The 24,417-nt window shown below is 48.2% G+C and overlaps 1 protein-coding gene and 1 long non-coding RNA gene across 2 annotated transcripts; one reads left to right on the plus strand and one right to left on the minus strand.

The window, feature by feature from the left end:
• Positions 1-1,858: 1,858 nt before the first annotated feature.
• Mmp25 (matrix metallopeptidase 25) lies at positions 1,859-18,008 on the minus strand. Its single transcript, XM_027424863.2, has 10 exons — positions 17,043-18,008; positions 16,542-16,674; positions 13,689-13,824; positions 13,294-13,583; positions 4,972-5,148; positions 4,789-4,873; positions 3,641-3,723; positions 3,204-3,356; positions 2,841-3,098; positions 1,859-2,660 (listed from the first exon to the last, which is right to left on the minus strand). The coding sequence occupies exons 1-10, from the start codon at positions 17,151-17,153 to the stop codon at positions 2,410-2,412; spliced, it is 1,677 nt and encodes a 558-aa protein (XP_027280664.1). The 5' UTR covers positions 17,154-18,008; the 3' UTR covers positions 1,859-2,409.
• Positions 14,124-18,399, plus strand: LOC118239135. Its single transcript, XR_004770726.1, has 3 exons — positions 14,124-16,205; positions 17,004-17,240; positions 17,900-18,399. It is a non-coding gene; the product is annotated as an uncharacterized LOC118239135 (long non-coding RNA).
• The last annotated feature ends 6,018 nt before the right edge of the window (positions 18,400-24,417 follow it).

Genomic DNA, 24,417 nt, shown 5'->3' on the forward strand with positions numbered 1-24,417 from the left:
AGGTTTGTGAGAGAGGAGATAAGAAAAGGAGGGAGAAAGAAAGGGAGATGCCTGGGGCCAGGCCACTGTCAGACAGAAAGACAAGGAGTAGGACATACAGAATGAAAAAAAGGTTAAAAGCCCCAAGCAAACATATATGAAGAAAAATGGGCTAATTTAAATTATAAGAGCTAGGAGGACAAGCATAAATTAAGGCCCAACAATCATAATGGATAAGTATCCATGTCATGATTTGGGAGCTGGTTGGTGGCCCATAAGAAAAAGCATACTAGAAGAATGGCTTCTCTAAAATCCTCCAGATTCCACCAGTGACCATTCTAGGCAAGTGATGAAAAAAAAAAACACAACTGCATTTTGGCGACTGTCCCTTGATGGTCAGACTGCCCCTTTTGCCTGCACATCCTTGAAACTGCAGTCACTTTGTCCCCATAGTATCAGAAACCAAACCACGAGGACACTCAACCTATATATCTGCACTAATGAAAGCTCTGAATCCTTCTGACATGCCTTCCTTTTGGGGAGCTAACAATGGAATTACCCTAACAGGATGGGGAAAGGATCACATTATCCAATAAATATTCCATCTGCCTCATAAATATTCATAATAATACAAAAACTCTCACTGGTCTACTCCATAAGGCTGCTTCCCACTTAGGGTAGCCTACTCAGTCTCTTCAGAGTGCTTTGCTTGCTAGCTTGGTTCGTTTTTTTTTTTTTTTCCTTCTTAGACAAGGTTTCTCTGTATTGCTTTGGAGACTGTCCTGGAACTTGCTCTGTAGATCAGGCTGGCCTCGAACTCACAGAGATCCTCCGCCTCCCGAGTGCTGGGACTAAAGGTGTGCACCGCCAATGCCCAGTGTGCAGCTTGGTTCTTTTGTCTTAATAAACTAATCAAACTGTCTATGCTTCTTGACTGAATTCACTACTTCAAGAAAACAAGAATGGAGAGATTTCCATGATATCTGGTACATTCTTACTTGGAAAGGAATCTGAGAGAGACATAGATGGCTCCCCAGCCTGACCTTGTAGAGAACACGAAAAGACAGTCCCTGGGAGAGAAGGCAGCACTATGAGAAGACCAGTGCCCAGTCCTTCAGGGCTCATCCCCACCCTCTGACTTGTTAAAATGCAGATTCATGGCCCCTTCCCCAGAAGGAGGATTCAGGCCAAGGGAATGGATCTGCTTTCTTAAATTCACAGGAGATGGTGCTGGGACACGCCTTTAATCCCAGAACTTCGGAGGCCGAAGCAGGCAGAACTACACAGTGAGTTCCAGGACAGCCAGGGATGCATAGAGAAACCATCTTGAAAAAAATAAATTCCCACAAAATGAACCTGATGAGGAATATTCTCTAGAACCAATGACCTAGGTCCTGAATCCATGGGGACATTGGATTGAAGGAAGCTGCCTCAGGTTTCATGACTCCTCACCTGTATCACTGGGCACCTGGGAGTGCTAGAAAGGCAGTGCAGGGGCTGGAGGCATCATGACTCAGTGGTTAAAGCTCAAGCTATTCTGATAGAGGACATGAGTTCTACAGTGGTGACCCAGGGCTCACAACCACTCCAGATCCAAGAGGATCCAACACCTCTGGCCCCCTCAGGCTCCTGTACTCACAGGTACAACTAAAATTAAAATGTGGGAAGAAAAGGGCCAAGGAGAAGGGTGTAGCAGCGACAGCGTCTCTGAGAAGGTCCTGTCCGTGTCTTTTCAGCATCACTGTGCATTTGGATCCTCGCTGTTCCAGAAGGAAACAATGGTCATGCCATTGGGCAATCCTGAATTCAGGGTGACCCATGTCAACACTGATGTTAACTGGCATTTGAAGCATACCCTCAGGGGAGGTAGCAGCGCTCAGTCTTTCTCCCCACCCCGTGACTGTAAAGGGACATGGGAAACAACATGGTAAGAAGGCTCTGGAACACATTCAGCCGCTACAGGAGGCACTAGAGTTCAATGTCCTGGTCCTATTTAACCATCTAGTCAGAGTATAGTCACTGTTCCACTGTCACCAGAATGACCAGTTGTAGAGAATCGGAGGAGTGCGCATTCCCAGAAAACAAGTCAGCACAGCAGAAGGCAGCACACAACCCCAGGCAGGTGTGGTGTCGCCTCTGAGGAGCAACGGGATAGGGCGGAGCACTGGCTAGGTCAAGGCACCATTCTTGAAGATGGAGAGGAAGGTGGCATACCGCCCCCTGGCGGTAGCCCTGACTGTGGCCACAGCTCCCGTGCCCTAACAGAAAGCAGGCTCGGGGACCCCTGAAGTGTCAGCAGGCTTCTGCTAGGAATCCTCAGTGCAAACAGAGAGAGACTCCGCAGGCAGCGTCTCACGACCCTAGGTCCACCTGCGGGAGACTACGGCTCCCTTCGGTGTAGAGAGCTGATCCCCTAGGAAGGACCAGGTTTCAGCAAGAAAAGACAGCTCCAGCCAGTAAGGGCAGGAGGGGCAGCAGGAGGGTCGCAGACGGCTGCTCTGCGGCTTGATTGAGCTCGCAGTGACAATTGCAGGTTCCAGTTTTAGGTGTCGTTTTCGGGGAGCTGGGGGCAGGGCAGTCCAGCCACTTGGGCCCCATGGGCTGGGGGGAATCCGACTCAGATTTGACACTGCCCTTCGCAAAGCGCCAGAAATGGGTGCCTTTGAAAAAGTAGGTGTCACCTGTAGGGGAGGAGACACCTCAGAGCCTTGGTCCAGGCCTGTCCCAAGCCACTGCTCCTTTTTTCACACCAACTCCCGGGACCACCCCTTAGTTGCCATTCCTTTTTCATCCCCCGCCCCCTCCTTTCCCTCTCCCAGGGACCACAGTTTGCAGATGAGGCCTTCCAGTGTTCTCCACACCTGTGTTGCTGACGGTGACATCGTCTGGGGACGGGGGCGCCCCCTCCCAGAGACTCAAGACCCGTGGGTAGCCAGGGTCTAGGCGGGCGGCCTCCTCGTCATACCGCCAGTATTGCTGGCCTCGGATCAGGTACGTCTTGCCGTTGAGAGGCCAGGAGAACACAGCATCCACTTCTTCTCCCGGGGGAAGCCCAAACTCTACCAATGGCCGGGCTTCGCCCTCCAGCTGTCTGTCCTGGAACACCCAGAACCAGGGACCTGGAAGGAGGGAGGCGTGATGGTAACGTGGGGCTGAGGGTATGGGTGTGGGGTGTGCTCCTTAGACCAGCCAGGCCCTATCCAGTACCATTGACCCCTACCCACCGCTGAAAAGGATGATTCGGCCATCTCTGGGCCGGGCATAGGCAGCCTGGATGACCCTCACATGGGTGGGCAACCCCTCCCAAAACCGGTGCAGTCTAGCTGGACGGGGCGACACCAGCTGTCCTGAGGGTTGGAGGCGCCAGAACCAGGGGCCTGCAGGGGAAGAAGAGAAAAAGGTAAGAGCTCTTGTCTCTTCCCTAAGGTCCCTCTATCCAACCCAGAGAGTGGCTGGGCAGGGGGAGGATTCCTCTACATATCAAGCAGATCTGTGGCCATCATTTCATGGCTTGCCCAGGATGTCTCCCCCATACCAATCCCCCCACACACACTCTTTTCACTCTCCCTCCCAGGAAACTTGGTAGCCTGGGTGGGTCACCTGAAGTGTGTAAGAAGCCAATTATGCAGATCTAAGGGCCATCCTACTTGACGTGACTTACCTTTGAAGAAGAAGGTCTCCCCTCGGATGTTGGCAATGGCATCAAAATTGCCCTCACAGCGGTCAGGCACAGGTGTGGAGGGGCTGGGGAGGAACGGCAGAGTAAACAGGAGGTAGGGCTCCTGTTCCTGGCTCTTGACTAGTGTGGCAGGATGCTTCCCATCTGTGTCTTTTTTGTGCTTGTGTGTGTACTGTGCGTGTGCACCTGTGCATTGTGTGTGTGTGTGCACATGTATATACATGTGTGTGTGCCAGTGCACATGTATGCATGTATGTGTGTGTCACTGGTGCATGTGCACGTGTGCTCGAGTGTGTATTGTGTGTGTGTGCATGTATATACATGTGTGTGTGCCAGTGCACATGTATGCATGTATGTGTGTGTGTACTGGTGCATGTGCACATGTGCTTGAGTATGTACTGGTATGTGTGCATGTACATGTATGTGTGCTGGTTCAATGTGTGTATATGTGTGTACTGTTGCATGTGCAGGTATGGATGAGTGCAGGCCCAAGGTTGGCAGTGCATGTCGCGTCTTCCTTGATTGCTTTTCACTTTGTGTTTTTTGGGTTTGAGTTTGTTTTTTGAGACAGGGTCTCTATGAAGTCCTCACTATCCTAGAACTTGCTGTGTAGACCAGGCAGGTCTTGAATTTAGAGATCTGCCTGTCTCTGCCTCCTGAGAGTTGGTCATTAATTAAAGACATCTGCCACACCTGGCTTCCAAGTTATTTTTTGAGTCAAGCTCTCTTGCTGAACCTGGAGTTGATTGATTCTGATAGGCTGGCCGGCCAGTGAGCTTCAGGAACCTGCTTGTCTCTGCCTTCCTGAGTTTTGGGATTACAGACCCAGGCCTCTGGCTTTCACTTGTCCCTTTTGGATCTGAATTCATACTTCATGGCAGTCGCTTTGCTAAAGGGGCAGTGTCCCCATCCTGTTTTTTATTATTGTGTTTGTCTAAGAGAGCCACAAGGTGTCCTTCAGAGTGAGAGTTACAGGTAATTGTGGGCAACTGGGTTCTGGGAACTCAACTTCGGTCCTCAGAGAACAGCAAGTACTCTTAAACACTGAACCATCTCTCCAGCCCTTCCATCCCCTTTTCATAGAGGACACTGAGTTAGGGACCTGGTCACACAGCTGGTAGGGGACTCACCTGTCAGGGGGCAAGGCTGGAGGCAGTGGAGGTGAAGCCAAGGGTTTCCTTGTGGGCTTGCCATTTGGGCTGTTGGACACTTTCCCTGTGGGGAGAGTCAGAAAGACATGGGTTCCCCAGAACCGGTGTATAGGTCATAAGGAAGCTACAGATGGGGCTGGCTCTGGCATCTCCCTCTCATACCATAGAGCTGCTGCAATCCATCGCGGTCATCTTGGGACAAGCGGTATTTGTCAGGATCTCCCACTGGGCCCTGGTAGAAGGGCCTCATAATGGAGTTGGGAGCAGAAGAGTGGCCAAGGCCTAGGGCGTGGCCAAACTCATGAACTGCTACTGCAAATAGGTCGGTTCCTTCACCATCTGGGAAGAGAGGACAGGGAGTGAAGCCAAGGCCATCTCACATTGGGAAGGAAGCACAGGGGTTAGTCTGCTGGCCAGGAAGAAGACCCAGGGCACCCTGGGGTGGGAATTCCACCTTCTCTGCCCTGACCCCTGGGCATCACCATTCCTGTATTCCTTCAACTATTCAGCAAATATTTTTTTTCTGTGATACTGGGATATTCGGTTAAACAAACCTAAAGGGGGCTGGAGAGATGGCTCAGAGGTTAAGAGCACTGACTGCTCTTCCAGAGGTCCTGAGTTCAATTCCCATGTGAGCAACCACATGGTGGCTCACAACCATTCGTTATGAGATCTGATGCCCTCTTCTGGTGTGCAGATATACATGGAAGCAGAATGTTCTATACATAATAAATAAATAAAATATTAAAAAAAAAAGAAAGCCAAAAGGACGGAAGAAAGGTGTTCTTATTCTGATGTAGTCCCTCACCCAGAAAGGAAAAACTGCACATACAAACTTATGGTACAGAACCCTAAGGTGCCCAGCACTTGGAAACCCCCCCCCCCAATTCTAGCCTGTGGTTAGAAATCTCCACTCAGGGGACTGGAGAAATGGCTCTGCTGGAAAGAGGGCTGGATGCTCTTCCGGACATCCAGAGTTCAATTCCCAGAAACCACATGGTGGCTCACAACCTGATGCCCTCTTCTGGCATAAAGGCATACATGCAGATAGAGCACTCATATACATAAAATAAATAAATAAGCCTTTAAAAAGAAGACAAACAAGAAAGATTCCCACTCTGCTGGGTGTGGTGGCATAGGTCTTTGATCTCAGCATTCAGGAAGCAGAGGCAGGGGAATCTCTTTGTGTTTGAGGCCATCTGGGCCTATATAGAAAATTAAAGTCTAGTTAGGATTACATAAATAGACCATGCCCCCCCCCCAAAAAAAAGAAAAAAGAAAAGAAAGATAAAAGAAAAAGAAGCCCCAACCTCCCCTTCCCTCCATCTTCACCCAGGGTCCCTTTCATTCCCTTTCTTTCCATCCCTCCCCTCCTTAAATCCACGTTTCCACACCGGTTCCACGGTTCCACACCGTTTCCCAGACCTCACATCTCCGCCTACCTCTTCTAGGGCCCTCGCCCCTCCCACTTGCCGCCCTCCCCCAACAGGCAAGCTCAGACCACAGCCCACTGCTCTGGCGCCTCTTCCCCCACAGCTTCTTCCCTGGGGATCCCACCCAGGTCAGCTCAGAGCCTCTTGATGCTCGGGCTTTATCGATCTCTGAAGTCATCGGTTAAGAAGGCCTGCCCGGAAGACACTAAGACAGTTAGCAGAGCCCTGCAGAACCCCAGCAAGGCACAGATTTCTGAATGTCGCTCCACCTCAGTTTCTAACCAGTATTAATGATATTGAAAGTGAGATATTGGAAATGACTGCTGAACTGAAAAGCAGCTTGCCCTAACAGGAAAACAAAACCAACTTTTATATTTTCTTTTTTGAGACTGGGTCCCACTATGTAGCCCTGGCTAGACTTTAATTCACTATTCAGACTGAATAGGGCTTGATCTTGATGATGCAATTCTCCTGCCTCTACCCGCTAAGCGAAATTACTACTGTTAAGTGCCACTGTACTTGGCAAACCAGGTAAATTCTAAGAGCAGCGAATGCAAGGCTTCATCCCATCTCAGACCTCCATCTCCCGTCACTTCACAGAGGGAAAACAGTCAAAAAGGTCAGAGGCAAAGCTGGCACGGAAGCCGAAGCCCTGGCTGTGCCCCTGCCTTTTGGCAGGTCCTGTCTTCAGATGAACCTGTTCGAACTACAACTGAACTTCCATGTTGGCTGCAGGTCATCTTATTACTCTGAATCCCTTCACTGAGAAATCAGAGGAAGTTTGGTGTCTCAATCAGGATGTTTTCTTTCTCCTTCCTTATCTCACCTCTCTTGGGGCAACAAAGGGCTTCCGGGCCACGAACCCTTTCCTGCACCTTTGTCACGCTATGCAGATGGAGAAAATAACACAATCACCCAAACTAACCTCGAGAGAGCCCTGGTGGACAATGTTCAGCGTCCCTGTCACCATTTGTCTTTGGCCTAGCAGGTGGCTGCTTTGGTCCTCTCAACTTCTATTCTAGGCTCACAGCCCCTCAAAGACGGGACCCGGACTCAGTCCCCACCTTCATGTGACACAACTGGCAGGTGTGTTTCCTATTCATCAAAGCAGGCCGGGCGGAGTGTACTCGGTTGGTAGAGACCTTGTCTAGCATGCATAGAGTCCTGGGTTTGACTCCCAGCACAACGTAAAGTAGCCAGGATAGTGCATGCCTTCGAGGGAGATGATAGTAGGATGAGCAGGAATTCAAAGCAATCCTTAGCTATATAGCAAGTCTGAGGCCAGTCTGAGATACACAAGACCTTTCTCAAAAAACAAACAAACAAACCCAGGGGGCTGGAGGAATGGCTCAGCTATTAAGAATGTTTACTGCTCTTCCAGAGGACTCTAGTTTGGCTCTGAGCGCCCACCTCAAATTGCTCACACCTGCCTGTAACTTCAGGTCCCTCCTCTAGCATCTGCACATGTGCACATACCCACACACAGGCACATGGTTAAAAATAACAAATGCAAATCTTAAAACTAAGACCCAAACCAAAAGAAAATAAAAAGGCAGGCAATGCAATGTAATGTCACTTCCGGTACACACGGGCAGATAGCTTCATCGCCCACACTCACCTCTTGTCTCCTGCCCATTTCTTTCTTCCTGTCTGGGCATCCTCCCCCCACTCATTTTTGAGACAGTGTATATAAACTATGTACACCAGGGTAGACTAAACTCAGAGATCTGCCAAGTGCTAGGATGAAAGGTGTGTACCCTAAACACCCTTTCTATCCAGGCATCCACATTCATCTTTCTATTGATGCATTGGTAGAGCCAATGCTTAAAACCCTTCATCTAGAGCTGGAGAGATGGCTCAGCAGTTAGGAGCACTGACTGTTCTTCCAGAGGTCCTGAGTTCAATTCCCAGCAACCACATGGTGGCTCACAACCACCTTGAATGAGATCCGGTGCCCTCTGCTGGCATGCAGGCAGAAGACTGTATAGACTGTATTCATAACAAATAAATGAAATCTTTAAAAAAATTAAAAAAAAAAAAAACCTTCATCCTGAGACACTCTTTGGACCTGGTCCCCAGGATTCCAGCCTCACTAGTTTCTGCCCTTGCTTCTTAGCCAAGTTCCTCAGTCAGTGGTTTAAACAGTCTTCACTTCCTCTATTTTTCTCACGCTTATCTACAGTTTGAAATTCTTCTCACACTCATGGAGCAAGCAGGCTCAAAAAGATCACTTGTCAGTCAGGTGGTGGTGGCACACACCTTTAATCCCAGCCCTCAGGAGGCAAAGGCAGGTGGATTTCTGTGAGTTCAAGGCCAACCTGGTCTACATAGTGAGTTACAGGACAGTTGAGCTATTACACAGAGGAAATCATGTCTCAAAAAACCAAAAAAAAAAAAAAAAAAAAAGTCACTTGTCCCCAAATAAGTAAATCCTGGCCATATGACTTGTTGGACATTTTCCTGCCTTGCTGTATCTAACCACTTCCTCTGAACTTTTATTCATCATCTTTCAGCCCTTTTTCTCCCCACCTCCATTGTTTTAGGTTTAGGGCTTTTCCCCCAGACAGTGTCTCTTGCTTGCAGGCCTAGATTTCTCTATGTAGATTATTCACTGGCTGGTCACTTGTATCGACCCACCTGTATTAGCCTCCAAATGCTGGGATTATCAGCATATACCACCACGCCCAGTTCCCCATCTCTCTTCCCAGCTACCTACTTCTTAACTTCAAGGATCTCCATTGCTGGTTTCTTTTTTTTTTTGGGGGGGGGGTGTTCAAGACAGGGTTTCTCTGTGGCTTTGGAGGCTGTCCTGGTACTAGCTCTCTATAGACCAGGATGGTCTCGAACTCACAGAGATCCGCCTGCCTCTGCCTCCCGAGCGCTGGGATTAAAGGCATGTGCCACCACCGCCCAGCTTCCATTGCTGTTTTTGACTTTTACATTGTATACTATCTTCCTGGCACCTCCGGAGCCCTCCCCAGGCTCAGCTCTGCAAGCAGCTGCAAACGCAGTCAGCAGCACAGGTGCACACGAGTGAAAAGAACACAAACCACTCAGCCGCAAGGCATTCTTCTTCCCTCATTTCTCAGCTGAGGAAACAGAGCAAGTGGAGGAACCTGAGCTGATTCAGCATCAAAGCTGACCTACTTGCACTGGAGATGCTGCTTAGTGGCCTACACAGGCTTCTGGCCTCAGTGTTGTCTCAGTCTGTGACTGGCTGCCTGTGCCCACCGAGCCTGGGCACCACACCCAATTATCCCCTCCCCACTCATCCTACCCTAGCACAGAAAATGACTAATTGATACAGAACTGAGAAGAGCTGCCCCATCCATGTTCAGTTCTATTCCCCCTCCTGCTTCCCTTTCTCCTGAGTACCTTTTCCCTTGAGAAACTGCTTGCTTAAGAATTTCTATATGAGGCCGGGTGTTGGTGGCACACGCCTTTAATCCCAGCACTTGGCAGGCAGAGGCAGGTGGATCTCTGTGAGTTCGAGGCCAGCCGGGTCTACAGAGCAAGTTCCAGGACAGTCTCCAAAGCTACACAGAGAAACCCTGTCTCGAAAAACAAAAATACAAAAAAACAAAACGAACAAACAAAAAAAGAATTTCTATATGGCTGACAGTGGTGGTGCATGCCTTCAATCCCAGCATTAAGGAGGTAAAGGCAGACAGATCGCTGTTAGTTCAAGGCTAGCCTGGTCTATAGAGAAACTTTCAGGACAGTCAGGGCTACGCAGAGAAACCCTGTTCTGAAAACAAAACAAAAAACAAACAGGAAAAAAATGAAAACAGGAGGCTGGAGAGATGGCTCAGCAATTAAGAGCACTGGCTGCGTTTCCAGAGGTCCTGGGTTTTATTCCCAGCAACCACATGGTGGCTCACAACTGTCTACAGTGGGATCTGATGCCCACTTCTGGCCTAAAGGCATACTTGCCGATAGAACATTCATATACATAAAATAAGTAAATAAAATCTTAAAAAGAATTTCTATCTGGAAACAAGAGGAAAAAACACAATTAAAAAAAAAAAAGAATGGGAGTTCAGTGCAGGATGGGGGAGAGCAGGAAAAAAAAAAAGACTTTCTCTGTGAAGCCCTACTTCTGGGCAACCTGACCTAAGACAGAACTGGGAGTCCAATTCTATCTAAAGAGGATACTTATCCTCCATGCCACCCGCATAGGACATGCACGTGTTGCCAATACACACCCAGACCTGCACTCACCCACCCCGTGCCAGCCCACTGCAATATAATAGTAGCAAACTTCTAGGACGCTGAGCTGAACCTGGCCATCGTCTACCCTCCTTGTCACCAGGGGGTCTAGTCAGACTGCAATCTGGGCCCGTTCTGACTTCCCTCAGATCTGCCTCTTCACTGCCAGGCCCGCTTCTGCCTCGTGGCCTCTCTCCATTCTACCGCCACTCCACCTCCCCAGGCAACAAGGAATATTTCTAGGACGCTAAACTATTTGATGTGTCCCCATTGCTTCCTGAATCCTGTTGTTCAAGTACTGCTTCCTTTCCCAAACCGTTTTTAATCTAGAGCCCACTCTCATCTGTGACATCATACACACCGATGCGGCCCACAATTTTGTGTTCCAGCCATCGATGCTCCAGACCGTATCTTCCCTCAGAAGTGGGCTCCTCCCACTTCTGGCTACGCTCGGCACTTAGCCAGCTCACTGGCTGGTGTGTTCTTCTTGTGTGTCCCCTATATCTGTGCACTGGCCTGTGACATCTGGTGTTCAGCATTCTTTGTTTTGTTTTGTTCATGACAGAGTCACTCTGTAGCCTAGGCTGGCCTTCATCTCCCTTTGTAGCCCCAGGTTAGTCTCAAACTTGCTACAACTTCTTTAGCCTTCTAAGCACGAGGATTACACTTTCTCTGAACTCTGTTTTATTTTAAAATATTTTAAAACTCTGTTTTATTATAAAAATAAAATGTTTGTCTTGCTGGGCGGTGGTGGCGCACATCTTTAATCCCAACACTTGGGAGGCAGAGGCCGGTGGATCTCTGTGAGTTCGAGGCCAGCCTGGTCTATAGTGCAAGTACCAGGATAGAAAAAAAAGTTTGTCTTGAGTTGGAGTCTTTTTGTTTTTTGCTTTGTTTTGGTTTTTCAAGACAGGGTTTCTCTGTGTAACAACTCTGACCAGGCTGGCCTTGAACTCAAAGAGATCTGCCTGCCTCTCGAGTGCTGGCACTACCGTGCGGGACTCTGAAGTCTTGCTGTATATCTTCAGCTGGTCTCAATCTCAAAGTGATTCTGACTCAGCTTCTCAGCACTGGGATTACAGATTACAGTGCTGTTACCTCATGGCCACCACATCCTGCACTTGCTACATTTAAGCAGAATGAGTCATCCCTTCTAGGAAGCCTTCCCTGCCCAAGAGGGCCAGGCTGCCCCCTCCTCGGGAAACCTTTTTTTTTTAATACATTTTTTCTTTCTTTCTTTTTTATTTTTTTTTTTCCGAGACAGGGTTTCTCTGTGACTTTGGAGGCTGTCGTGGAACTAGCTCTTGTAGACCAGGCTGGTCTCGAACTCACATAGATCCGCCTGCCTCTGCCTCCTGAGTGCTGGGATTAAAGGCATGCGCCATTATTATTATTATTATGTATACAGTGTTCTGCCTCCATGTATGTCTGCAGGCCAGAAGAGGTCACCGGGTATCATTACAGGTGGTTGTGAGCTACCATATGGTTGCTGGGAATTGAACTCAGGTCCTCTGGAAGAGCAGCCAGTGCTCTTAACCTCTAAGCCATCTCTCCAACCCCTCCTCGGGAAACTTAAGCTGAGAACTTCCTCCGCTGTGATTTCTGGCCATCATATCACTGTACATAGAGGTGACAGTCACTCTTCTGCCTAAGTTGATGGATAGTGAGGTGTTTGAGTTTTTACACCAGTCCATCTCTGAGCTAGGCACTTCACAAGACAATTCTTTTTTTTTTTTTTTTAGAGACAGAGTTTCTCTGTGCAACAGCCCTGGTTATCTTGGAACTGACTCTGTAGACCAGGATGGCCTCAAACTCACAGAGATCCAACTGTCTCTGCCTCCCTAGTGCTGGGATCAAAGGTGTGGGCCACCACTGTCTGATCTTGGCACTTGCAAGGCCTGTGTAGTAGTAATTTTGGACAGGTATCTAGTGGATTGTCCAGACAGCAGTCCAGATATGGCTGTGAAGGTATTCCAGAGGTTTGACTACAATCTACTCTCACTGAAGCAAAGTACCCAATGCAAAAGGACCTTATCAATCCATCCCTAGGAGGGAAGAAATTCTGTCAAGACTATAACAGAAATCTAGCTTGACTTTTCATTCTGCTTTATAAATTTTGGCCATGCTAACTCCCACAATCCCCATGAGCCAATTCCTTAAAGTAAAACTGTTTTAGGACAGCCTAGAATAAATAGTGAGCTCAAAGCCAGCCTGGGATACAATAACGAGACCAACTCTCAAAAAAGTAAAAACAAAAACCTCTTTTTACATATTTTTAAAGGTGTGGGAGGGGCTGGGAACTGAAGAGGTAGTTTAGTGATTAGGAGTATTGGCTGCTATTCCACACATTTGATTCCCAACACCCACATGGTAGATCACACCCATATGTAATACAAATTCCATATCCTCTTTGGGCTTCCTAAGGTACCAGGCAATGCACCTGGTACCCAGACAACTTTTTAAAATGTTTTTTGTTTGTTTGGGATGCAAGCTTCTACTATGTAGCCCTGGCTGGGATCACTATGTAGACCAGGCTAGTCTCAAATTCACAAATAGACACTTGCCACTGTCTCCTGAGTGCTGGGATTAAAGCTGTGTGTTACCATGCTGGGCCGTGTGTGTGTGTGTGTGTGTGTGTGTGTGTGTGTGTGTCTGTCTGTCTGTCTGTCTGTCTGTCTGTCTGTCTGTCTTCTGAACCATACATGCTGGACAAGCAGTATACCACTGAACTACATATCTCCAGCTCCTCTAGGGAGTCCTTGACTGATTTCATCAATTAATTTAAATTCAGTACAGACAGATCTGTAGAAGAGGGGACCTCTGTGAAGATGGAAACTTTTACCTTTTGACCCAAAAGTCCAGGTCTCCTCATCATCGAAGTGAGTGTCTCCAGAGATGGGGTGCTCACCAGGGAAGAAGGCATGAGCCAGGGTGCCACCGGGTCCATCAAAGGGGTAAGTGTCCTGGTGGTAGCCCCGGGAAAAGTGGATAAGAATGTCGGCCTCCTGATTCTGAGAATCCACCTCCTTGAAGGTAAGGCCTGACTCAACAGCCCAGACAGCCAGGGCATAGCTCATGAGGGTCCGGACGGTCAACTGGTTCAACTGGGAGCTCTGAGAGAAGGACTGGATACTGAGGAGAGAGGAGGAGACCCAGTGGCTGTGGAGGGAATGGCCAGCCAGGCAAGCTTGGGACCTAGTCAGCAGGACAAGGGGAAGCACAGGCACCAAGACCTACCTCCATGTCAGGGTTCGCTTCTTCCACATACTGCCACTCAGAGCATAGCGACGGCGGCGCCTGACCAGCCCAGCAGCCCCTAGAATATCAGGCAGGGAGCAGCGGGGCTTGTGCATGGTGGCTATTGTTATCGGGTCTGTAGAAGATAGACATGATGAGTGATAGGATAGTCTGTCATCATGGTACCAAGACATTGGCTCCATGGAGCTGAAAAGTTAGCTCAAAAGCTAAAGCCACGGGCTGGTTTTTTTTTGTTGTTGTTGTTGTTGTTGGTTTTTTTTCTTTTTCGAGACAGGGTTTCTCTGTGTAGCTGTGGAGCCTATCCTGGCACTCGCTCTGGAGACCAGGCTGGCCTCGAACTCACAGAGATCCGCCTGCCTCTGCCTCCCGAGTGCTGGGATTAAAGGCGTGCGCTACCAACGCCGGCTCCACGGGCTGTTCTTCCAGAGGACCCAAGTTCAAGTCTCAGCACCCACATGGTGACTCACAATAGCCTGTAGCTCCCATGTCAGGGGCCCCGACACCATCTTCTGACCGCTATTGATGCACAGACATACACACAGGTCAAACACCCAAACACACAAAATAAAAATAACTAAATATTTAAAAAAGAAATTGGCTAAGGCCTCACGGCCTAGACGCAGATAATCACTGTGAAAGCTAGCGCAAGCCAGGCACCCTCTCTACTTGGCCTTAGGTGGTCTCGTCATTGTAGGAGGCACTTAGAGGCTGGAGCTGGGTCTCTTGCACCAATTCCCTAGCCTCAGTGGGTGGATACTAAAGGAAGGTACTCCAAAGGTGAAAGGGATTGCATACACTTGCATACAGGGGTGCACATGTGCACCAGTGAGTGTGGAGACCAGAGATCAGGTCAACCTCGGGTGTCATTCTTCAAGTGCTCTCAACCTTGGGTTTTTTTTGTTTGCTTGTTTTGCTTTGTTTTGTTTCATTGGCTTTGGGTTTTGAGACAGGCTCTCTCACTTGGTCCAGAACTCCTTAACTAGGTTAGATTGGCCAATGAGTCCCAAGGATCTGCATCTCTGCCTCCCCAGGACTGGGATTACAAGGGCATTCCACCAGACCCCCTTTCAGCTGGTTTCTAGAGGTCAAACTCAAGTCTTGATGCTTGTAAGGCAAACATTTTACCACCTAGGCTATCTCCGCTTTCCTTTAAGGCCAGAATCCAAAAGGCTGCCCCTCTCCTTAAAGCTGTCCATCACTCTTTCTTTTTATTGTTGTTGTTTGTATGCTTTTCCCCCCTGGATTTTTGAGAAAGGGTTTCTCTGTGTAGCTCTGACTGTCCTGGAACTTGCTCTGTAGACCAGGCTGGCCTCGAATCCAAACTCAGAGATCTGCCTGTCTTTGCTGGAATTAAAGGTGAGCGACTGGGTGAGCCACCCAGTCTGGCTTAAATCCTCAGGGGATGCTGATCAAAGTCTGCAGACCATCGGGGACCAGCAGGGATCTTTAGTCTGAAGCAGCTAAGCATCCCTGCTCAAATTAGGACTCTCTGTAAACCCCCCTCTAGCGCCTGCCCATTTCCAGGGCTCATTCCACATTCAAGTGAGGTCAAACCACTGGTAGCAATTGCAAATAGTAACCAAGAACATAGTGATGTCATACTCTGTTCCAGGCTGAGAATGAATAGAGCAGGGGAATTTTTTTTCCTGGAAGATTCTCCAAGCTCCCTCTGTCTTTTTATTTAACTGCACAGGACAGCCCTCAGCTCTACCTCCAAAATATGGTCTTTGCCACATCCCCACCCCTACTCCCCAGTACTGCCTGCAAAAGGCTCCTTCTGGCTCTCCACCGGCCCCTTTACTCCATGTCAGCAAACAAAAGAAACGTAAGACCAAATCAGAGCTGAGCCCTTTGAGGCTAAGACAGGAGGACCACATGTTTAAGACCAGGCCTGAGTCACACAGAGGAATACCCACCCCCACAATAAAACAAACAACAAAAACCTGAAAGTCAGATGAAGTTGCTTTCCTCCTTTGAGCCCTCCTCCCCTGGTGTCTTCTTATCCTTGGAACAAACCTCCTTCATGGTCACCTAATTGGGCTGTTGCCTAAGCCCATCAGCCTGCCTTTCACTACCAGCAGATAAACTTGTGCCTGCCATAGTTCCTTTGCAGTTACTAGGCCATTTCCCCCACATTTTCCTGTGGTTGTGTCCTATCTGTGATCTTAGCTTATAGGCTCACTTGGCGTCTTTCAGAGTGTCCTGCCCAGCTAGATGCAGCAGTACAGACCTGGAATTCCAGCACTCAGGCTGAGGCAGGAGGATCTCAGAGTTCGAGGCCAACCTGTGCTCCACAGCAAGACTCTTCCAAAACAAATCAGTGTCCTACCCTAATCATGGGAATGGCACCATCTGAAATAATTTTGTATATTGATATTCTTGATCTGTTTCTTTCTTCCTCAGGATGTCAGCTCCTGGGGGCCAGATCTGATCTGCTGCAACAATGAAGCCTGACAAAGCCAGGACAGGATAGCTGGATGCCAGGAGACCTCTAAGGTCTGGGCTGAGACCTGAGACCAGCATTTTATTTTTTATCTTTTTATTTTTATTTATTTATTTATTTTTGATTTTTTAAGACAGGGTTTCTCTGTGGCTTTGGAGGCTGCCCTGGAACTAGCTCTTGTAGACCAGGCTGGTCCCAAACTCACAGAAATCCGCCTGCCTCTGCCTCCCGAGTGCTGGGATTAAAGGCGTGCGCCACCACCACCACCGGCCCGCAGAGACCAGCATCTTGATATCTCTGGTGATTCAGGCCTTCCCTGCGGTTTAAAGACTCTAGACCATCCACAGAAGCAGTACTGCCCGGTGACCAGGGCATGGTGGGCTACCTACCCATTTGTCCTGTCTCAGGCAGTCCGGCAAATCTCTGCATGATTTTGATCGCATCCTGCAGCTTCTCAAGGCTTTGCAGCTGGGCTTGGGAAGGGTCTGCCGGGGGCAGGTAGCCATAGCGAGTCAGCCAGTCCTAGGGCATAGGAGAGGAATGATGACGCCCTGAAAAGATGGGGCTCTCCCTTCTCACCATAATTTGAAAAGTCCAACCCTCTAGGGAATCCAGAGCCAGTGCTTCGAGCCCTGGATGACAGCACCCAGCTCCCTTATATACACAGCCAGGGTCCCCAACCCCCAGCTCTGGGTTTGTCGGTCTTTTAGAAGCAGCAGGTGAGGGGCCCTTTTGGCTCCTTTCTACACAGGGCCCCAGGAGCTCATCCCCAATCACCTTTCAGGACATCTGAATCTAGCCCCCTCTTTCCTTCAGACCCAGGAGTCCACCCTACTCCTTTCCTTTTACAGGCTCCCTGTGATCCCAGGAGCCAGAGGATCCGAGCTCACCACGCCCAGGCTCACGTCCTGCGCCCTAGGAATCGGAGCGCGCACAGGCTGCAGCAGAAGAATCAGCAGAAGACCCAGTAGTAACCAGAGACCGAGCGCCTGCAGCCTCATGGCGCGCTCAGCGTGGACCTTGGGGACACGCGAAGGGGCCCTGCTGACTCCGTCCGCCCTGGGGGTCTGGAGGAGGACAGGGACCCGGTGAGGATCGAGGGAGCCGACGCAGGGTAGTAGAGATGAGCAAGGGAGATCCGGGAGCCTAGGAGGCACAGCGGGGGCTGAGCAGCAATAGCCTAGGGTCGAGATGGAGCTAGGGGCGCAGGAGGGGACAGAGGTCCGGTAAAGAAGTCCACTATGGGGGCCTCTTCTGTCCCCCGGCCCCTCAGGTGCTGTCCGGGTCTGGGCGCTGCGCCAACTGCCCCTCCTGCAAGTGGAAGCCTTGATGGGGTGGAGCTCACCGCGGTGAGCGCTAAGGGCGCGGCGGGGAAAGTAGTCCAATCTTTCAATGTCCAGCACGAAAAGGAGAGCCAGTTGTCGTCGTCGTCGTCGTCCCCCGCCCCCCCCCCTCGCTGCTGCTCCGCTCCTCAGTGGGACGCAGGGACTCTCAAGCGAGCTTAAGGACTAGCCGTGGGACAAGCAGTCTGATGTGTCCCCTCCTCCACGACCTCCGTCAGAAAAGTTTCTGTTCCCAGATCCATGCTCTTTCGGGACTCCTGGAGCAGGCTTTGCTTCTGCTTACTTAGGACCGCGAGCCGGGGGAGGGGTGGCTGGAGCTCCCCTCCCCCACGCATCCTGCCGCCCTGCCGGGGGACCCCAGGCTGCTGGCAGTCTTGAGCTCCATAAGCTTCCTTTCACCGCAGGATCCCAGCCGAGTCCAGATGTGCTCAGCGTGACTGCTCCGGGCCATCCATTGTCCCAACCCACCTAAAAGGCTCTGCTCTGACGACCGGACGCTGGCACCTCAAGACCCCAAGCTCGCCTGTTCCCACCTCATGGTTTTCTACCCAGGAACTAGGCATTTAAACCCAAAACCTGCACACAGAGGAGACAGCAAAAGATGGAACAGGCAATTCCTGGGGAAAAGGGCATGGCCTGGGGACCAGCAGAGCTTCCTCTACAGCCAGAGGAGCCTAGAGACGGAGACCAGACAAGTGGGGAACGGCTGAGAGGAAGCAGGCTGCAGGCTGCGGGACAGAATGGAAGGAAAGTGATCATTGGAATGTGTGTTGATGCTCGGTATCAGGAGCAGCAGGAAATCCATTTGCATTTCAGACAAAATAAATAATGGGAAGAATGAACAGGCTGCCGATGTAAACTAGAACATTGGTATCCTGTATTCTTCTGCAGAGCTGTGGACAAATATCAGACAGGGTGACTTACACAGAAACTCATTTTCTCACAGTCCTAGAAGGTCACAAAGCCAGCACAGTGGGATTCCCCTGAGGCCTCCTCTGGGCAAAGAGAGGGCGGCATCCCCTTGCTGACTCTTCATGAGGTCATATATGCTTATATGGCACCTTTGCTGGGTCTTCCCCTTGTGTGGACACCAGTCACTGGGTTTACATAACCAACTCATTTCTCTTTCTTTTTTTTTTTTTCACTTTCTTTTTTATTTCATTTTTATTTTAATTTCTTTTTTAATTTAATTTTTACAAAATTATGATTTCACATGTCAATCCCTTCTCCCCTTTCCCCCCAATCCCCCACCAGCCCCCTCCCCCCTCCGCTCCCCATGGAGGGTAGGGCCCTCCACCGGGGCTCCCCAAATTCCACATCATCCTGGGCCAGGCCTAGGCCCTCTGGAACGTGTCCCTGCCGAGAGAGCATCCCTTCACGTGGGATGGGCACTCAAAGTCCCTTCTTACATCAGGGAAAAATACTAATCCACTACCACAGGTGCCGAGGCCTCCTCCTTGACATCCACTTTCAGGGGTCTGGATCAGTCCCGTGATGGCCTCCCAGGCAGCAGTCTGGGGTCCATGTGCTCCCCCTTGTTCGGGTCAGCTGTTTCTGTTGGATTCACCAGCCTGGTCCCGACACCCTTGATCTTCATTCCTCCCTCTCTGCAACTGGGTTCCAGAGTTCAGTTCAGTGTATATCCATGGATGTCTGCCTCTGCTTCCATCAGCCACTGGATGAGGGCTCTAGGATGGCATATAAAGTAGTCATCAGTCTCATTATAGGGGAAGGGCATTTAGGGTAGCCTCTCCACCATTGCCTAGATTGTCAGTTGGTGTCATCCTTGTAGATCTCTGGAAATCTCCCTAGTGCCAGATTTCTCCTCGGACCTATAATGGCTCCCTCTGTTATGATATCTCTCATCCTGCTCACCTCTATTCTTCCCCCAACTCAACCTTTCTGCTCCTCCATTTCCTCCTCTCCCCTTCTCTTCTCACATTCAGCCAGCTCCCTCTCCCCTACCCTCATGCTCCCAATTAGCTTAGGCGATCCTAGCCCTTCCCATTCTCCGGGGACCATGCATTTTTCTCTTAGTCCTTCTTGTTTCCTAGTTCCTTTGGTGAAGAGGATTGTAGGCTGGTAATCCTTTGTTTTATGTCTAAAATCCATATGAGTGAGTACATACCATGTTTGTCTTTTTGTGACTGGGTTACCTCACTCAGGATGGTTTCTTCTAGTTCCATCCATTTGCCTGCGAAATTCAAGATTCCATTGCTTTTTTCTGCTGAGTAGTACTCCGTTGTGTAAATGTACCACATTTTCTCTATCCATTCTTCAGTCAAAGGGCATCTAGGTTGCCTCCAGGTTCTGGCTATTACAAACAATGGTTTGTATGAACATGGTTGAACATATGTCCTTGTTTATGAACATGCATTATTTGGGTATATGCCCAAAAGAGGAATTGCTGGATCTTGAGGTAGACTAATTCCCATTTTCCTGAGCAACTGCCATACTGATTTCCAGAGTGGTCTTACAAGTTTGCACTCCCACCAGCAATAGAGGAGTATACCTTTTTCTCCACACCCTCTCCAGCATAGGTTGTCATTGGTGTTTTTTATTTTATCCATTCTGGCCGGTGTAAGATGGTATCTCAGAGCCGGGCATTGGTGACGCACGCCTTTAATCCCAGCACTCGGGAGGCAGAAGCAGGTGGATCTCTGTGAGTTCAAGGCCAGCCTGGTCTCCAGAGTGAGTGCCAGGATAGGCTCCAAAGCTACATAGAGAAACCCTGTCTTGAAAAGCCAAAAACCAAAAAAAAAAAAAAAAAGGTATCTCAGAGTTGTTTTGAGTTGCATTTCTCTGATGGCACTTTCTTAAATGTCTTTCAGCCATTTTAGATTCTTCTGTTGAGAATTCTCTATTTAGTTCTGTGCCCCATTTTTTAATTTCATTGATTGGTGTTTTGGTGGCTAGCTTCTTGAGTTATTGTATATTTTGGAAATCAGCCCTCTGTCAGATGTAGGGTTGGTGAAGATCTTTTCCCATTCTGTGGGCTGTTGTTTTGTCTTACTGACTGTGTCCTTTGCCTTACAGAAGCTTATCAGTTTCAGGAGGTTCCATTTATTAATTATAGATCTCAATATCTGTGCTACTGGTATTATGCTCAGGAAGCAGTCTCCTGTACCAATTCATTCAAGGGTATCTCCCACTTTCTCTTCTAGAAGGTTCAGTGTGGCTGGATTTATATTGAGATCTTTGATCCATTTGGACTTAAGTTTTGTGCATGGTGACAGGTATGGATCTATCTGCAGTCCTCTGCATGTCCGAATCCAGTTGTGCCAGCACCATTTGTTGAAGATGCTATCTTTTTTCCATTGTATAGATTTAGCATCTTTGTTGAAAATCAGGTGTTCATAGGTGTGTGGGTTAATATCAGGATTTTCAATTGATTCTATTGGTCTATCTGTCTATTTTTGTGCCAATATCAAGCTGTTTTCAGGAGCTTGAAGTCAGGGATGGTGATGCTCCAGAGGTTCCTTTATTGTACAGGGTTCTTTTGGCTATCCTGGGTTTTTTGTTTTTCCATATAAAGTTGAGTATTGTTCTTTCAAGGTCTGTGAAGAATTGTGTTGGGATTTTGATGGGGATTGCGTTGAATCTATAGATTACTTTTGGCAGGATTGCCATTTTTACTATGTTGATTCTACCTATCCAAGAGCATGGGAGATCTTTCCGTTTTCTGGCATCTTCTTTAATTTCTTTCTTTAAAGACTCAAAGTTCTTGCTGTACAGGTCTTTCACTTTTTTAGTTAGCATTACCCCAAGATATTTTATGTTGTTTACCCCAAGATATTTTATGTTGTGGATATTGTGAAGGGTGATGTTTCTCTGATTTCTTTCTCATTCTGTTTTTCATCTGTATATAGTAAGGCTACTGATTTTTTTTTGAGTTAATTTTGTATCCTGCTACTTTGCTGAATGTGTTTATCAGCTGTAGGAGTTCCCTGGTAGAGTTTTTCGGGTCACTTATGTAGACTATAATATCTGCATCATGAAAGTTTGACTTCTTCCTTTCCAATTTGTATCCCCTTGATCTCCTTTTGTTGTCTTATTGCTCTAGCTAGGACTTCAAGTACAATATTGAAGAGAGAGATATGGAGAGAGTGGGCAACCTTGTTTTGTTCCTGATTTTCACTTTCTTTTCTCTCTCTCTCTCTCTCATACATTACATCCTGATGGTAGTTCCCCTTCCCCTGCTCCTCACGGTCCCTCCTGTCTGCTTCCCTTCCCTCTCTCCCAGATCCACTCCTCCACTTCCCTTAAACAAAACAAAACAAAACAAAAAAAAAAAAAAATGAGCAGGTTTCCCAGGGTTATCTTCATGAAAATTACAATGAACCAGGTGGAGGTAGCGCATGCCTTTAATCCCAGAATTTGGGAGACAGATGAAGGCAGATTTCTAGGTTTGAGGTTAGCCTGTACTTCAGAGCAAGTTCCAGAACAGCCAGGGGTGGGAGGTGGGACAGAATCTCTTTCTGTAGCATACTCTGTAATAGACCTTGAGCCCCTTGAGCTCATGGCAGTCCTCTTGTCTCAGCCGCTGGAGTGTTAAAATTACCAATGTGTAGTCTACAGGAAGAGTTCCAGGACAGATTCCAAAAGCTACACAGAGAAACCTTGTCTTGAAAAACAAAAGATTACCCATCAAGGAATGACTTTTGTGGGCTAGAGATATGGCTCAGCCATTAAAGACTAGGCTCACAACCAAAAATATAAGGAATGACTTTTGTTATACTTTGGTGGGGAGGTTGTGGCAGGAGTCTTTTGAAATTGGCCAGGGCTTTCCAGGTTTAAATTTTCTCTTCAGAGTGAGGAAACACAAGGTCTCAGCTTGCTTAGATGTGTAGAACACACAAAACTTTAAAGACATCAACAAATAAATACTTCATTTTTTATTGTGAGCCTAGCCTTTAACAGCTGAGTCATTTCTCCAGCCTGCAACTAAACATTTTTAAAAGTAGTTAGAGGTAGGTAGGCATTGTGTTGCACACCTGTAATCCCAACTCTTAGAAGTTGGAGGCAGAAAGAGCAAAAGTTTAAGGTCAGGCCTAGAGAGATGACTCAGCAGTTAAGAGCACTGGCTGTTCTTCTAGAGGATCAGGGTTCAATTCCCACCACCACATGGTAGCTCACAACTGACTGAAACTCTAGTCCAAGAGAATCCAACACCTTCTGGCCTCCTTGTGCAATGCACCCACATGGTGCACAGATGTACATTCAGGCAAAATACCTAGCAGCATACACATACAGGTAATTAAAAAGAAATATACAAGATCAAGATCATCTTTAACAAGATCTCATAAAAGAATGAGTCCAGCATGGGATACATCAAGTCCTGTCTCCAAACAAAACAAATAGGCACAGTAGTATAGGTTTTTGATGCCAGCACTCAAGAGGTGGATCATTGTGAGTTCAAGGGCAGCCTTGTCCACATTGTGGTGACATATTTATGATTTATTAAAGCTTGTCTGAGAATTCAGAAGGCAAAACCAGCCTCAAGCTATAGAGATCAGACAGTGGTTATACACACCTTTAATCCCAGCAGCCAGAAACTAGGGTGGTGGTACATACCTTTAATCCTAGGACTGGGGATTAAGAGGTAAAGGATCTCTGTGAGTCCAAAGCCACCCAAATCTACACAAGATTGATTCAGTCCTAAAAAGAAACAGGTCACACAAAGATGATCAGCACTTGGGATCATATGCCTTTAATCCCAGCACTAGAGGGGTATAAAAGATAGTAGCAGGGCCTTCAGTAGTCAATATTGGGGATTCATTCTCTAGCCACACTGAGGAAGAGGTTACAGTCTGAGGTTTGATGGGGCCAGAATCACCTTTCATTCTGAGGTAGAGTAAGAGCTAGTGACCAGCTGCTTTGTTTTTTTTTTTTTGAGATCTTCAGCTTGAAGCTTTATTATGTTACACTACACAGTGAGTTCCAAGCTATCCAGAGCTACACAGTAAGACCCTGTGTCAATCCAGGCAGTGGTAGCACATGCTTTTAATCCCAGCACTCCAGGAGGCAGAGGCAGGAGGATCTCTGTGAGTTCGAGGCCTGCCTGGTCTACAGAGTGAATTCCAGGACAGTCAGAACTACACAGCAAAATCCTGTCTCAAAAAACAAACAAACAAGCAGGGCATTGGTGGCCCACACCTTTAATCCCAGCACTCGGGAGGCAGAGGCAGGTGGATCTCTGTGAGTTCGAGGCCAGCCTGGTCTCCAGAGCGAGTGCCAGGATAGGCTCCAAAGCTACACAGAGAAACCCTGTCTCGAAAAACAAAACAAAACAACAACAAAAAAACAACAACAGCTAGGCTCAGGGACCAGGAGAGGAATCCCCGTGATTTTGAGGCCAGCCTGATCTACATAGCAAGTTCCATCCCATTTAGGACTGCACAACTGAGTCTTAGTCTTAAAACAAAACACAACATAAAAGAAACAAGGAAAGGTGCTGTAGCCCATATGGCAGAGCTCTTGCTTGGTGTTCAGGTAGCTCTGGATTCCATCCCCAGCACTGAGTAAAATGCACATGGTGGTACTCCCCCATAATCACTCAGAAGGTAGAAGCTGGAGGATCAGAAGTTCAAGGTCATCTCAGCTATATAGTGAGTTAGAGCAGCCTGGATTACATGAGACCCAGCCTCAAGAACAAACAGCAAACAAACAATAAAACCCAATGGAGTCAGAATCCTTGTTATAGGGTGAGAGTGGAAATGTCTGCTCAGGAACTAGTTTGCAGTTGTATTAGATAAAGCTGAAGAGTCTAGCCAGCATAAAGATGAAAGACGGCTGTAAACTCCTTGCCACTTAAGAGGTGGCGGGGAGATGGCTCAGAGGTTAAGAGCTCTGACTGCTCTTCCAGAGATCCTGAGTTCAATTCCCAGCAACCACATGGTAGCTCACAACCATCTATAATGAG

Source organism: Cricetulus griseus, chromosome 7, assembly GCF_003668045.3.
Source record: "Cricetulus griseus strain 17A/GY chromosome 7, alternate assembly CriGri-PICRH-1.0, whole genome shotgun sequence".
Taxonomy (NCBI): domain Eukaryota; kingdom Metazoa; phylum Chordata; class Mammalia; order Rodentia; family Cricetidae; genus Cricetulus; species Cricetulus griseus.

Bases quoted from the DNA above. Each gene is read 5' to 3' on its own strand.
- Mmp25 (XM_027424863.2), bottom strand. From the start codon at position 17,153: ATGAGGCTGCAGGCGCTCGGTCTCTGGTTACTACTGGGTCTTCTGCTG. The intron at 4,874-4,971 runs GTATGAGAGGGA...CTCTCCCCACAG, and splicing joins TGGATTGCAGCAGCTCTATG to GGAAAGTGTCCAACAGCCCA. The intron at 3,357-3,640 runs GTAAGTCACGTC...CTTCCCCTGCAG, and splicing joins GGAGACCTTCTTCTTCAAAG to GCCCCTGGTTCTGGCGCCTC.